The sequence below is a fragment of the Vanacampus margaritifer genome, chromosome 13, assembly GCF_051991255.1.
Source record: "Vanacampus margaritifer isolate UIUO_Vmar chromosome 13, RoL_Vmar_1.0, whole genome shotgun sequence".
Lineage (NCBI taxonomy): Eukaryota > Metazoa > Chordata > Actinopteri > Syngnathiformes > Syngnathidae > Vanacampus > Vanacampus margaritifer.
The window spans coordinates 22,099,832-22,115,280 of record NC_135444.1 but is presented as its reverse complement, the minus strand read 5'-3'; the positions used below and the strand labels follow the sequence as shown (position 1 = coordinate 22,115,280).

The 15,449-nt window shown below is 42.9% G+C and overlaps 2 protein-coding genes across 3 annotated transcripts in view; one reads left to right on the top strand and one right to left on the bottom strand.

Moving 5' to 3' along the window:
• Positions 1-5,319, bottom strand: part of gabra5 (gamma-aminobutyric acid type A receptor subunit alpha5) — a 22,862-nt gene extending 17,543 nt beyond the window's left edge. The window contains exons 1-4 of one of the 2 annotated variants that reach the window (XM_077585111.1): positions 5,203-5,319; positions 2,739-2,881; positions 1,304-1,388; positions 1,065-1,189 (exon numbers count right to left, since the gene is read on the bottom strand). In XM_077585111.1, coding sequence (XP_077441237.1) covers positions 1,065-1,189; positions 1,304-1,388; positions 2,739-2,881; positions 5,203-5,282 — 433 coding nt within the window. In that variant the 5' untranslated portion in view covers positions 5,283-5,319. Of the gene's footprint in view, positions 1-1,064; positions 1,190-1,303; positions 1,389-2,738; positions 2,882-5,033; positions 5,157-5,202 lie in introns of those variants that run through there. The other variant, XM_077585112.1, reaches the window with a different exon arrangement.
• Positions 1-15,449, top strand: part of gabrb3 (gamma-aminobutyric acid type A receptor subunit beta3) — a 26,442-nt gene extending 10,993 nt beyond the window's left edge. The window contains 9 exon segments of the mRNA XM_077585110.1: positions 3,637-3,684; positions 5,399-5,490; positions 5,568-5,635; positions 9,272-9,492; positions 10,273-10,355; positions 10,915-11,052; positions 11,162-11,314; positions 11,822-12,066; positions 13,598-15,449. Of these exon segments, the coding sequence (XP_077441236.1) occupies positions 3,637-3,684; positions 5,399-5,490; positions 5,568-5,635; positions 9,272-9,492; positions 10,273-10,355; positions 10,915-11,052; positions 11,162-11,314; positions 11,822-12,066; positions 13,598-13,963 (1,414 nt within the window). The 3' untranslated portion in view covers positions 13,964-15,449.

Here is a 15,449-nt window from a genome sequence, read left to right as displayed (position 1 = left end):
TTTTTTTTTTTTATGAAAAAAGCAATATTTTAAATAATCCTTGGAGTTGATTTTTTAAACTAAATAAAAGTGAGTTTTTTTTAATTAAGAAAAACAGCATTTAATTTTTTTTTTTAAAGGAACCCTATAAAAGTAGTCAGTTTTTTGTAGGACATGTTTAACTCTTTGACTGCCAAAAACGTTAAATAACCTTTAGTAAAACCCTATGGAGGAGTGCCAAAGACGTTTTTTTTAAAACAGAGATGAAACTAACCATTTTCTATTGTTGATTACTGAAAAACGGAATACGGTAGAAACAAACTTTTTTTTTCTGATGAAAGATGAGAGTCCAATCTTTTTTTGGTAGTATGTGTGTTTCCATAGTCCAAACACATAATTTTCTGTGAACCTTGAAAGATCAGTCAAAAATGCTTAAATCGGCTGGCACCCACGGCATCCCTTTTCTGAAAACGTCTGGCAGTCAAAGAGTTAAAAAAAAAAAAAGAAGAACATTTCCAGATTTCTTTCTCATCAAAAAGTAGACAAAAACACACTGGCAAGATTTAGCCACTAGATGGGCTTATTGCTTCCTTCACGTCCTGCCTAACTGTTAAATTGGCAATGACGTCACAGAATTTCAATTGAAGGGACGCAACATAAACTACAGTGGTACCTTGACTTACAGAGTGTCCCAATTTACGAACTTTTTCAAGTTACAAGCCGTTATGAACGAGCTTTGGATACGCTGCTGTTCAAACCATTTATTAATTGGGGAGAAAAAAAAAACAAATACAAAATGAACACATTCACAAGGAGCATGTAGCAGATGTAACTTTGGCACTCACTAGGCCACGCCCCCCCCCCAGAGGGACATGAACACAAACGTATATCTGAGTGTGTTTTCTACTTTCGGCTTAATTACAAGTGTGTATTTACTAAGGCAGTGATATTTTAAGTGTTTTTTTTTTTTAGATCGGAACGGATCAATGGCATTACAATAGGGAAAACTGATTTGACATACAAAATGAATTCACAAGTCAAGGCACCACTGTAGAGTATGACTACAGCATGAACGCGATTGGTACCTCCCAGTCCGGGGCGCAGCCGGTTGTCGTAGCCGTCCAGCAGTCCGTCCAGGATGCGTGTGAACACGGTGATGTTGTTAATTAATTCCGCCTCGGTGGGCGTACCCGTCGCCTCCTGCTGGTGGCTGGACAACAACAACCAGACGTCACGTTAGCGAGCGCCATTATCCTCATAACACGTAATGACGACGATGATGATGATGATGATGATGACGATGATGATCATGCGACACACTCACCTCGGGCGGCAGGTGAGGCTGGCGAGCAAGAAGCAGAGCCACGCGCGTCTCATTGCAAAGCTGCGGTGCTTTCCATCACCCATTCCTGCGGCCAAAACGCACTCCTGATTATCTCGAGCGAAACAATGGTATATTACGAGTGATGATTAAAAAAAAAACAAAAAACGGAGATTTACTGAATGAGCACAAGATATCAAGCACAAGCGTGTAGATATCGCCATGCTCCATTTTGACAGAAAATCAGAGATATTCATTTTATATTCATCTTTCTAATCTTTGATATTTATTATTATTATTATTATTATTTTTGTATTCTATTTCATTATTGCGGTTTACCATTGTATTTTTTTTCTTTATTTAATTGCACCTACCATCTAATATTTATTTTGGCGTTATTTCTCATAATTATACAAACAAATCACTTTGTTTATCATTGTGTTTTTAAAAGTTTTGGGATATATTCGATTCTATATTTTTGATATTTTTATTTTCTATAAGCATAGTACAGTATATTGATTTTAAATGATTTTGTTTTTTTCATTTTAATTTGATAGTTATTATTTAAACTTATTTATTTTTGGTATTTAATATTGTATACATTTTGCAATACTCATTCATTTGTCCTAAAAAATAATTTATTTTTTGCATTTTTTATCATTGCAGTTCCAATTTTTTATCTTTCTATTTTATCTAAGTGCAGTAGGTTCATTTATATTGTTATTATTTTTTTTATCTAATTTAATTATGTTAATATTTAGAGGTACTTAATTTTCAGTATCTTGATATTTGACTTATGACACCTAATGTATTTAAAAAGATCATTATTTAAGTGTTATTCAATATTTATTTTGATATTATCGAGTTTTGTTGTTGTTATTATTTGATGTTATTTAATCGGTGCATTTGTATGTTTAGTGCTGATGTAATTATGTATTTATTTCCAATGTATGCATTTATTTAATTTGCAGTTTTGTATTTGAATTATTAATCATATTTAGATTGACATTTTTTTATTTTATTTGTATGTATTTAACTATTGTGATTTTGTTTCCAACATTTCAGTTATTTAGCTACGAGACTCAAAATATTACATGTCATCATGTTTCATCATACATATATGATCTTTTTAATATGCAATAAAACATGAAGAGTAAAATCCCTTAAAAAAAAGAAGAAGCATTTTTCAAAATACAACACATTCCCTCCCCTGAACTTTAAAGGAGTCAAACCCCCGCCCCCCTCCCCATAACAGGGAGGAGTGTTAATTAGCCAAAAAAGGAACGGGTTAAAAACAACCCAACCTAATGGAAGTGTTCCACCTGCATCCCTGCACCACACATGATCTCTCCAGACACAGTAAAACAGCAGCTAACCCCCCCCCCTCCCGAACACCACCACCCCCCACACCCAAATCCACCCCCACAACACCCCTTACCTTCAAGAAGACGACAACGACGACTACCTCTCGTCCTCCAGCGTTGCTCTTCAGCAGGCTCTCCCGGCGCAGCACTCCAAATTTTTGCCGTCAACGTTCTGGTGGATGGGGAGGTGGGGGGGCAGAGAAAGAAACCCCCCCCCCTCAAAAAAAAAGACGCGCCGTTCAAATAGAAAGCAATTATAATAGCGTCACTTTCATTCTGGCTCTGCCGTGGCTGAAAAAATAAGGGAGGGAAAAAAAAAGGTATAAAATATGATGAGGAGGCGAATGAAAGGAGAAGAGGAGAGGGCGGGAAGCAGCACTGGTGGATGTGCGCAGTGGCGGAGGGGTGAAGATGTTGGGAGGGAGGGAGGGAGGGAGGGAGGGAGGTAGGGAGAGGGACGAGAGAAAAGGAGAGAGAAAGCGGCTGGATAACACAACTGGATCCATTTCTTTTTGTCACCCCACTTCTAATGCCAAATTTCGACTTATCGACATTACTGATTACGTATCAAGAAATGTTATGATTTTTTTCCCCCCTCAGTATTGCGATTGCAATTATTTTCCAAATTCCTTTACCATTAGCCCCCCCCCCCCCCCAGATAAATGCAAAGTATTGACTCTAAGAGCACTCACCGATGCCTGAAGTACTTTCAATATACAAATTTTCATTAAACAACATGAAAATATTAACAAAAACCTTTTTTTCCCCGATACAGATGATTTGCCGATATTTTAAACTGCTGCCGAGGAGCACATTATTTTTTTATTTTATTATTATTTTTTTTTCCCCTTTATTATCGGTATATTCAGCTTCCACATGAACTGGAAACCTTAAAATAAGGTTGTATCGGCCTGATACCGTTACCTGATATCCCGATAAAAGGTTCCAACTGTATTTTTATTTTATTTACAGGAACGCCGTTGATGGGAACAAAAAGCTGCATGCGATCTACGATACGAGGTGAGTGTCGAAAATGTCGCTCCTTTCTGTCAGTCCTATTTATTCAGAGTGGTGGCATAAGAAAAGGGTGGAAAGATTACTTAAAAAAAAAAAGAAAAAAAAGTGAAATGATCATGTTGGCTTTGTCCCCGCATTTATTTATACAGCTCATTTTATATTCACTCACTAATCAGCTGTCAGTACCTGAGAAACACAAAAGGGAAGGCAAAAGGTGACAGCACCACCTTCAGGCAGGGAGGGACAACAGCACACAAATGACTCCGGGTGATAACAAAGAGCAGAGGTAGCAAAAGTGTGGACAATTCCAAGCTTATGGCACAACTGCGTCACAAGTCAAAATGGTGGTCTAATGTTGCATTTGGAAACAAGAGGAAGGTGGGAAGTCGGCGTTTTCCGATTTCAAACCAGGAAGTGGGCACTCGGAGATCTGAGTTGCGAAGTCGATTCAGATCATGAATGGCACGATTACAAACAAATATATCACTTTATTTATGCTGATATTAATTTAGTTATTCCAAGTAAGTAACTTGAAGAACAACAAACAATTGATTGTAATCAGCCATCTGTATTTGTTTTTTCACATTTGGAAGTGTGGACAATCCGAGTGGGTTCAATCCGACTTCCCACCTTCCTCGAATGCAGCATCAACTTGTTGAAATGACGTTCTCCGCTCAATGAAAAACATTGGATCGTTGTAATTTGATTTGTGAGGATTATTTTAATTTCAAAATGTGACCAAATGTGGCTTGACTACAATAACAATCTGCCTGGTTTGTATGCTGGTCACAGGCAAAAGCAATACAATGCGCTGTTAGTGCAGTACGATGCGGAAATATCACAAATGCCCGAAAGTTCGGAATTGTCCGTTGACAGTCTGTACTTTATGTAAGTAGGAATACAGACACACTGGAAAAAACACAAGGAGAACTGAAATTGGAATAACTTTTCAAGTGTGCATTATTGACATTCATGCTAACAATGTTAGTTAGCACAACAAAGCTAGCAAGTTGTTTGCACCAAAACTATTTTCTAAATTTTACTGATATCTTTAAGTTGGGGGACAATCGAAGTTTGAAGTTACCAAAAATCTACTCATGTACAGTAGCTAAGTATTTGTACTCGGTTATCTCCCCCCCGCTGGCAAATGGAGCCCCCGCTGGCCCACCCCTGCCTCTCATTAGCGCTCCACATGTACACACTTTAATCAGAAGTGTGTGTGTGTGTGTGTGAAGCGCACAAGGGTGTTATTTGAGGTGACAAGCTGCCAAAAAGGAGGAAGAAGGAGCGCGTGGGACGCGGTGGATTGATGGCGCGTTCAGGCGTGTGTCGTCGTGTGGGTGAAGTCTCACCTGATTTAGTGGCGCTCGGCGGGGAGAGAGGAAGGAAGGGACCGACGGAGGACGAAGGGAGGGAGGGAGGAAGGAAGAAGGGAGGGAGGCAGGCAGGCAGGGAACGACCGAGCGCCGCGAGTCGAGGGGGCGAAGCGCCCGCCGACTTCCACCCCGCCACATAGCTCACCTGAAGTGGAAGGATGAGGGTCCTCCGGGCGGCGTGCTGGTGGCACTGCTGGCCGCTGGTCGTGGCCGCGTTGTGCGCATGCGCCAGGTGAGCTCTTTGGCGCCAAGGATGACTTCTTCTTCTACTACTACTTCTTCTTTTTCTTCATCGTTACCAATATTAAAATATTTAAAACGGCCGTCATTTTCTCTTTTAGCGTCAAAGAGCCTGGCAACATGTCTTTTGTCAAAGACACGGTGGACAAACTTTTAAAGGGATACGACATTCGTCTCAGGCCAGACTTTGGAGGTAAGAATAATTCAGAAATATCTCATTATATGAATTGATATGTTTAACATAGTTGCTTGGTTATGTTATTTTTAAAGGCGCCCCTGTGGCTGTTGGAATGAGCATAGATGTGGCTAGCATAGACATGGTCTCCGAGGTGAATATGGTAAGCAAACTTTTTATTCAATTATAGACCACAGGTGTCAAACTCAAGGCCCGTGGGGCCAGATGGGGCCAGATGGGGCCCAACATGTCATTTTATGTGGCCTGTGAAAGTAAATCATGTGTCAACTTCCATGATCCTTGCTCAAATACGGAAGCGTGGAACTGACAATGTGGAGTAAACATTTTTGACTTACCCTTTTTATAGTAACGTGATCTATAACTGAACAAACTTGTAATGCATCAGTTTGTTGCATATAAATACAATGAGATGATTGGACATTTATTTGGCTTCACCTCTGACGGAAACTACAAACAACATTTTACCATTACATCCAATATGTGACTATTTTCTGAGATGTAACGGACCAAACCAGTAACTGAATTAGAATTGTTGCTTGCGCATTTTCTGCACTGTCAATTCGAAATCATGTTTACTCGCCATATGTCTGTTTGCATGTCGTACACCCAGAATGCCCAAGTCTATTCTTATCTGTCTATTCACATTTTTACATGCTTAAATCATCTATTCAGCCACACACACTTCGAAATTGTATTAATTCTGCATGAATTCAACGTGTGGTTTGTTGAACAACGTGGCACACATTCATTCCACTGGGGAAGACTCTCATGAACCTAAAACGCCCTCCCCTTGTGTGTGGGTGGAGCCTCTCACTCGATTCCCAGTTGACAGGCAGGTGTTGGCGTGACAGGTCGCAACGTCTGACACGTGTCTTTGCCCCGGGATGGCACGACGCTCCCGTCCTCCCGCCGGGCCTCATTTACCGGGGAGTGAAAGCCTGTCTTTTGACTCTCCCGAGGTGCAAAATGTCTGACAACAATCAGCACCCACGCACATTAACAAGTGAGCATCTCGACTACAGTGGTACCTGGTCAACGTAGAATTTTTTTAACTATACAATCCATCGCTAGGTAAATTTTTTTGGTTCACGCTGCGAGTTAAAATTTGAATTGCAAGTGAAATAAAACTTCTTACTCACTTTGCGGGAGCCGTGCAGCATTATGTCTCCTCAAGATTGAAAGTTTCAATGTGTTTTGTTTTTTTTTGGCAATAAAATTGTAAAATGAATTTATTAAAAATTGATATCTATCATAATGGTCAGACACGAAGTGACCTGACCTGCGTGCAGATTCATTTCCAGCTCAAATTTTTATTTATTGAATTATTCATGGCTCTAAGACCTTTGAAAAAGAGTTTTGTGATAATGATGTAACCGCACATTTGCTTTTTGTGAAGTAAAAGGCGTTTTGTCTGGTCGGGGGGTTGGATGAATGCACCATTTTAACAAATTACATTTATGAATTAATTAAAAAAAATAAAAATAAGTAAATTAGTGATGGAACATGATTTTGGGGCGGTGTTGTGTTGATATTGTTGTTGTTATTAAATAGTGATTTTGGAGGTGCCGGGATTCCACCCAAAAAGTTATGATTGTAGTCTAAAAACATAGTAATTATGGTATTTTCGGGCTGAAACCGACTAGTGGAATCTCAATGGGTAAATTGATTTGACATACAGCGAGCGCTTCCTCACTTTTTGCGGGTGACACCTTCCACACTCGCCCGCCGTCCGTGAATTTCCAGGAAGTACGGGTTGTTTAAAAAAAAAAAATACAAAAATTGAAAAATATTTTGGAAAAAAGTCTGCAATGAAGAAAAAAAACAAAAAAACAAAATGAGTGAGTGAGTCGGCAATAAATGAACCGCAAAGTAGCAAGGGACCACTGTAGTAAAGTTACACTCTTGGTCACGGAACGACTCCAAGTCGCAAGCCAAGGTACCAAATGTACGTGGCTGAGTTGGCGGGTTTGGTCTGGTTCAGGACACCGCAATGGTCGCGCGTTACGATGCTTCAGGATTTGAAGCGGCCGTCGCTCCAGTCCAGACGCTGATCTGCTTCCGTGAGGTGGGAGTGCACGCCGCCGTTGTTGTGTAAAAGCTGATTCAGCCGACCCACTCTGCCGGTGCTGCTGCAGCATGTGGGAGGACATCACGTCTCACAACAACACCTGCTTTTCTTCTCGCTATCTTCTCACTTTCGGCTCTTCTGCACCACTGCCACATGTTTTTTGTATTTTTTTTTTTTTTAAAGATAGTATTTGACTTCATATCTAACTTTAGAAAGCAAGTACAGTAAAGCCGCGCTTTATCGCAGATCATCATTGGGGCTCGTGCTATATTGCGGATTTTAGAGCTCAGTACAATTTTTTTTTTACGGTTGATAGGCGTGTCTAAATTTGAAGTTCAAATAGTGCTCCCTGTGTGTTAAAGTAGCAGTTGGTTAAATCTATTTTGCTAATTTCCAGTAGCCCGTCATTGGTGGTTCGCATTACATGTTAGCATTAAGCTAGTGGACTTTACTGAGATGAAGTTGTGTGGTTTGCTTTAGAGGTGTTCGATACTCATTTTTTCCAGACCGATACAGTACGAGTACTAAATTCTTGAGTAGTCACCGATACCAAGTATTACTACCCCCCCCCCCCCCCAAAAAAAATTTATATGAAATGAATGTCAATTTAACGGACACAAGAGGGTGACTGATAATGGTATTGGCCACCGTCGCGAGTACCGATACCTTGAAATAAGGCCGAGTATCGATACCGATACCACAAGCACTTTTGATATATACAATTTTCCCCCCAAAACAATTACAAATTTTAAAAAGAAAGACATCAATATGCCAATAAATTAATGGAAATTTCCTGTTCTTCGAATTTTGAATTTTTATTTTAAAACGGCCATAGGTATCGGCCGCTGTCATGAGTACCGATACCTCGTAATAAGGCCAGGTATTGGCTAGATGCTAAATACTTGGTATTGGTATCAGCTTGACCATTTTGGTGTTTCAATGTTTAATTTTCTTATATTTGTCCGTTTTACTCCAACGGGTAAACATCTCACGCCACATAAATATCAGCTTGATTATTCACACACAGATGTCAGCGTCTGCCTGCTCACTCACATACAGTATCAGACACGGGTTCTCCTAAAAGGCACAAGAAATCAATTCACAACATTCACTAGCAACTAAAGAGAATGTTGTAGTTGCAACACAATGCGGCAATCTTGCACTCTAGCCCACCCAAAAAAAAACTGCATTTCCATCATTTCATCTGCGTCAGGTCAGCAGTTTTACACGGCGGCGAGCGTATGAGTAATATTTATTCCTTCAGATGGGATGTAGTCAGGCCTTGCCAATGACCGCCATTACAACCTTCCTACACGGGACATGCGGTATCGGCCATATGCCGCCCAGCCGACATGCACGCCAGTTTCCTTTCCGAATGTGAGGAGTCACTGATGCGGAAGCTTGTTTATTTCCTGTGACCTGCTCATTTATTTAAGAGAATATTAGTCAGCAGAATCAAGTCCAGTCAGCTCCATTAAAAGGCAGCAAAAGCTTTTGTGTTGCGCGCTGGATCATTGGTGGAAGGCAGCCAATGAGTCAATGAGGGCCTTTATTAATTATTGATCCGTCCATCTATGAGGATCTATCAATCCATCCATCGCCTCTTTCGCGGAGCCACCCTGCAAAAAAAAAAAAACGGACTTCCATTTGTAGCGTGTACACACAAATCAGTTATTGGAATTGTATTCAAAATAATTCTCCCTTTTGCAGGACTACACTCTGACCATGTACTTCCAGCAGTACTGGCGGGACAAGCGGCTGGCCTACTTGGGCATCCCCCTCAACCTCACCCTGGACAACCGCGTGGCCGACCAGCTGTGGGTGCCCGACACGTACTTCCTCAACGACAAGAAGTCCTTCGTGCACGGCGTCACCGTCAAGAACCGCATGATCCGGCTGCACCCGGACGGCACCGTCCTCTACGGCCTCAGGTAAGTCGGGAGACTTAGCGACACAACTGCCGAGGAGTGTGAGCGCACGGGGGCCTGATTTACTGAAGGTCCCGGAGGAGCGTGTGCTTTTCTGCTCATTTTTGAAATGCCAGAAACGAAAAATGACTGCACATTCAGAAATGCAATTTTTCAAACAAAACACGGCGACGGTAAAGGTCAAGTAAACATGATTAGCTTATTTAATATAGCATACCGGCGGCAATTAGAACAAACTGTAATCCCGAACAGGTGGTTAGGATAGAGTTAATCCTGAATTGTATCCCTAGCGGGCCATCAAGGTGGTCCATTTGTTTTCAGAGCTGTTATGGGAGGCTAACTTTAGCCGCTAACTCACTTCTGCGACGCGACATGCGAGATCTATTTTGTTTGCAAAAAAAACACGATAGCAGAAGCACATTCTTCTCAACCGGCTCGTCCCTCAACACGCAAAGTGGCCGGCGACATTCTCATTCGTTGACTTGTCATGTCACTCAACAGGCACAGCCCACCTTTTAAAGGCACACGCACACACAGTCAATGTCGCAGATACTACAGTGTAGAATGCGAGGCTGGGGACTCAAGTGGGTGAAAATAATACCTGCGCCTTGCATGAAGCTAAAATAAATATTTGGTTGCCGCTTTGCGTATTTCATTTATTTTCACTCCCTGCATCTGCTCGGTACAATCTTTCCCGTTCATACTGCAATGCAGCATTGACACCAAACCAATAAACATTTTTTTTTTTTTTTATTATTTTTTTTTGCCGGCCTTTGGACTCAGAATCACGACGACGGCCGCCTGCATGATGGACCTGAGGCGATACCCGCTGGACGAACAGAACTGCACGCTGGAGATTGAGAGCTGTGAGTTGGCGCACACGCACACACACACGCACACACACGGGAAAGGCTAGCACACCCTCATTAGTCTTGATGATATGTGCCCCTGCGCTCTCCATTCAAGCGGAATCATGTGTAAAAGCGTGTAAGATTTACATGTGCTGCAGTCAGCGCTCCGGCGGTCGGACGTGGCTCATAAATCAGACTTTTTTTGGGGGACGGGGGGGGGGGGGGGGGGGGCAGTGGCAGGCCTCCGGCGAATGTAAAGTGCATCGCCTGCGATTCATTCACAAGTTCGCCGCGCTGTTAAATCAACCAACCGGCGGGTTGTGTGATGCAAAAAGCGCCACGCGCCGCCGAGAGTCAACAACATCATTTCAGATAAATAAATGAACAGTTTTTCACTCCGCAATATGCGCCCGTTCAATGTCCATTCATACATGCATAATATACACAATCGGTCCATTCACATATGCAAAATGGGGTTGATTACATGCTATAAATATTTCAACAAAAATTGTTCCTTTGTATCGTCTTAAGCATAATCTTGGTATTGCTTGATTTTCTCATACGTCTGCGACAGACGGCTACACGACGGATGACATCGAGTTCTACTGGAAAGGAGGAGACACGGCCGTGACGGGCGTGACGCGCATCGAGCTCCCGCAGTTCTCCATCGTGGACTACAAGCTGGTGTCCAGGAATGTGGTCTTTTCCACAGGTAAACACTTGGAATTCTTTTTTTTTCTTTCATTTCAATCATTTTGTAATATTCCATGTTTTGTGGCGCCGGAAAACGTCTTTTGTGACTTTGTTGGCGTGCGGCACAGGTGCCTACCCTCGACTGTCTCTGAGCTTCAAACTGAAGAGGAACATCGGCTACTTCATCCTGCAGACGTACATGCCCTCCATCCTGATCACCATCCTGTCCTGGGTCTCCTTCTGGATCAACTACGACGCCTCGGCCGCCAGAGTGGCTTTAGGTAAACCCGCTCAAACCAATAATCGGGAGTCCTGGTTGCTCAAACCACGTTCGAGAGCCCAAAAGTGGATTCCGCGTCATTACAAGCCAGTCCAAATGAGCTACTTTCTTTGATTCATATACGATTATTCCAAACCGTTGCTTTAATCGGTGTCAATCTCGCGCACGGTTCTTGCTCTTGGCTCTCGAGCGGGAATCGATGGCACGTACCCACGCGGCTCTACACTCCCTCCCCCGCACACACGGTTCAAACGCTACATTTTGGGCCCACTTACGCAACAGCGCTCAAGAAAGAGGAATAAAGTCGCGTCCGGGCAGGAGGCGCCAAGTAATATTGCTAAAATGGTACATGTATGTATTTTTAGATGACTTCAACAAAAAAAGGAATAGTTCGAGACAAACGTTATATCACATTTAGATGGAAGCAGCGGCACACCAGTCACGTGAAAAGAATATTAGGACTCTCGCACCATCAGCCAACTCGACGAGGCCTTTTTTGCGTTGGCAGGCATCACCACGGTGCTGACCATGACCACCATCAACACGCACCTGCGGGAGACGCTGCCCAAGATCCCGTACGTGAAGGCCATCGACATGTACCTGATGGGCTGCTTCGTCTTCGTCTTCCTGGCCCTGCTGGAGTACGCCTTCGTCAACTACATCTTCTTCGGGCGGGGCCCGCGCATGCAGAAGAAGCTGGCCGAGCGGGCGCAGAAGGCCAACAACGACCGTGCCGCTTTCGACCGGCCCAAGGTGACGACCTCCGCCAAGGCCAGACTTTAACTCTTTGACTGCCAGACGTTTTCAGAAACGGGATGTCGCCAGTGCCAGCCGATTTAAGCATTTTGACTGATCTTTCAAGGTCCACAGAAAATTTTGGGTTTGGACTATGGAAACACACATACTACCAAATGAAAGATTGGACTCTCATCTTTCATTAGAAAAAAAAAGTTTGTTTCTACCTTATTCCATTTTTCAGTAATCAACAATAGAAAATGGTTAGTTTCACCTCTGTTTTGAAACAAACGTCTTTTAACGTCTTTGGCACTCCTCCATAGGATTTTACTAAACGTTATTTAACGTTTTTGGCAGTCAAAGAGTTAACCAATCAGCAGGCATAGAGAACTTTTTTTTTTTTTTTAATTTCCATTTTCATGTAGCCTGAAAAAAGTTCAAGGGGGGGCTAATACTACTTCCCTGCCTTTTATAGAAAAAGCCATGTATTTTTCTAAAATGGCTGCTATGGCATATTTATTTAGAGCAAAATCGATAGAAAACAAAAAAACTAATACCAAACATTTACTGAGAGGCAACATGTGCCTTGTGCACTGATAGCGACTCTTGATAGCGCCTGGCAAAGGAGCATCATTCAACTCTGCTGGGGGCACAAACGTGCTCAAAAGCTACAACCAGTATCCCACTTCTCTCGCCCAAAAGTCAGGTGTCAATGTTTCATCTACTGAAAAGTCTTGTGAGAAATGTGAGCAGGGATGTGATTTGACCAAAGTGAAATTATCTGAAAATTTAGCCGGGGGTCTGGGGGCCGCTGGCACCCAGCTAGGTCCAGGGCAGTGCCCTGGTGGGGGGACAAGGGGGGCGTAGCCCCCCAGAGCTCATGGGGTTTCCGTGTTTTTAAGTACTTTCGATGCACTCACATGACAAAGAAATAGACAAAACAACAGCATAAATTTTCAATGTATATTGAACTATCCCATATAAAATGGTTTTAGTTTTAGTCAACTCCAAATCAGTCACATTCAAAAACATTGGACTGTCTTTGCTTTTAAAAACTATCACTGAGAATATCATCATATCTAACTAATGTGATTACTAAGTTAACACATAAATAATGTTGAAGAGTTCAAATTTCATGAACAAATAATTGTATCATGACCAAATGAAAAGTAACTCATATTAGAGCATACCACAAATGTCTTTGTTATAGCAGAAGATGTTATCTGTCGGAGTCATGTGCATACACAATGAACTACAAAAAAAAAAAAAAAAATTAAAAATCGGAATTTTTTTTTGGGGGGGGGGGGATAAAAAAAAGCGGAATTCCGCGAATTAGCGGAAAAATCACATCCCTGTGTGAGGGAAGCCATCAAAACGTGACGGAGTGGCGATCGTCGCTTGATTGGCGCCCCGCGTGAGGCACAGCGTTGTTATTAGCCCAACTCGCAATATAAGAATTTTAATTATATGACCCGCTTTCTGTCGACCTCGACACTACCACTGCCATTTTCCAATAAACACTCACGGCAACGTGTGTGTGTTCCTCCAGGCCGAATCTCAGGGCAACATCCTGCTGACCACGCTGGAGATCCACAACGAGGTGGGCAGCCACGCCATCACCAGCAGCAGCACCCGCAGCAGCACCACCAGCAGCAGCCTGTACGACGCCGCGCGAAACTCCACCCCTGCCCCGCTGGACAACTCCTCGGGGGTCCAGTACAGGCGCAGCGGGCGAAGCGCACGCCCCCCCGACCCGGACGGCAGGAGGAGCCGCCTGAGGAGGCGCTCGTCGCAGCTGAAGATCAAAATCCCTGACCTGACGGACGTCAACGCCATCGACCGCTGGTCCCGCTTCATCTTCCCCTTCTCCTTCTCCTTCTTTAATGTCGTCTACTGGCTCTATTATGTCAATTAATGCGGACACGGTAAACGACGCGGACACGTGGGCAACCTTGTCCCGGCACGGCCTCCAGGTCATCCTGGCCGTATGGTCGATATGATGCCGTGCCATGTGCAGTGGAATCTCTAAGGTCAAACGACACATCAGAGACATTTTTTCTCAAAGGAAATAATGTGGGGACGACAACCAGTATCCCACTTCTCTCGCCAAAAGCCATCTTGTTTAACTAAGGTCTCGAAATTGTCGAGAATTGTGAGTGTATATGGTCCTTTGCCTATATGTGCCCTGGCCCTGAAAGTGACTAGTGACCAGGCCAGGGGTATCCCACTTCTCTCACCAAAAGTCATGTTATCTTAATCCATAAGAATTCATTGTCAATAGGTGTGAATGGCTGATTTTCTAAATGTGACCTGAGATGGACTGATTGACCAGTCCAGTGTGTATCCTGCTTCTCTCGCCAAAAGTCATTTTGGGTTAATTAAAGACTCTTAATCGTCCCAATGTGTGTGTGTGCGTGTGCGAATAGTCATTTGTCCAGATGTGCCCTGCGATTGTGCCTGGTGACCAGTCCAGGGTGTATCCCACTTCTCTTGCCAAAAGTGATTTTAGGTAATCCATAAAACGAAATTGTCCATAGGTGTAAATGTGAATGGTTGGTTGTCTATATGTGCCCTGAGGCTGATTGGCAGCCAGCTCAGGGATGTATCCTGCTTCGCTTGCCAAATGTCATCTAGTGTTAATTAAAGAGACTACATTGTCCAAATAAGTGTGTGCAAAAGGTCGTTCATCCATATTTGCCCTCCAATTGGCCAGTGACCAGTCCAGGGGGTATCCCACTGCTCTTGCCAAAACTTATTTTAGGTAAACACTCAAATTTTTTCATAGTTGTAAATGTGAGTGTGAATGCTTGTTTATTTGTGCCCTGTGATTGGCCACTTACCCGTCCAGGGTGTATCCCGCTTCTTTTGCCAAAAGTCACTTTTAGTTATTTAAGCTCAATAAATTGCCCAAGGAGGACAATGTATGGTCGTTCATCTACTGTACAGCATTTGTGACCTGCAATTGGATGGGGATCAGTCCACGGTGTATCCCGCTTCTCTCACCAAACACTATTTTAGGCTTAATTAATGACTCATAATTGTATACAATTGTGAATGTGAGCGTGAATGCTTGTTTATCTGTGCCCTGTGATTGGCCAGTTACCAGTCCAGGGTGTATCCCGCTTCTCTCACCAAAATTCAGCTTTGGTGAATTTAGGTCATTAAATTGTTAAGGGGGGGTGAATGTGAATGGCCCTTGGTTGAATGGGAGTGTCTGGAGTGGTCGTTCAACATTAGAGGTTCCACTGTGTTACCTGAAGCTAAAGTTAGCATGGATGCTAAGCTAAACCCGGGGTGTCCGTTTTTTCTGTTTGTTTGGGGTTGGGGGTTTTCGATAGACCGCTGCACTTTTCATTGTTTCATTTTGTGTTGACTTTATAAAAACACACAGACAAATCCCA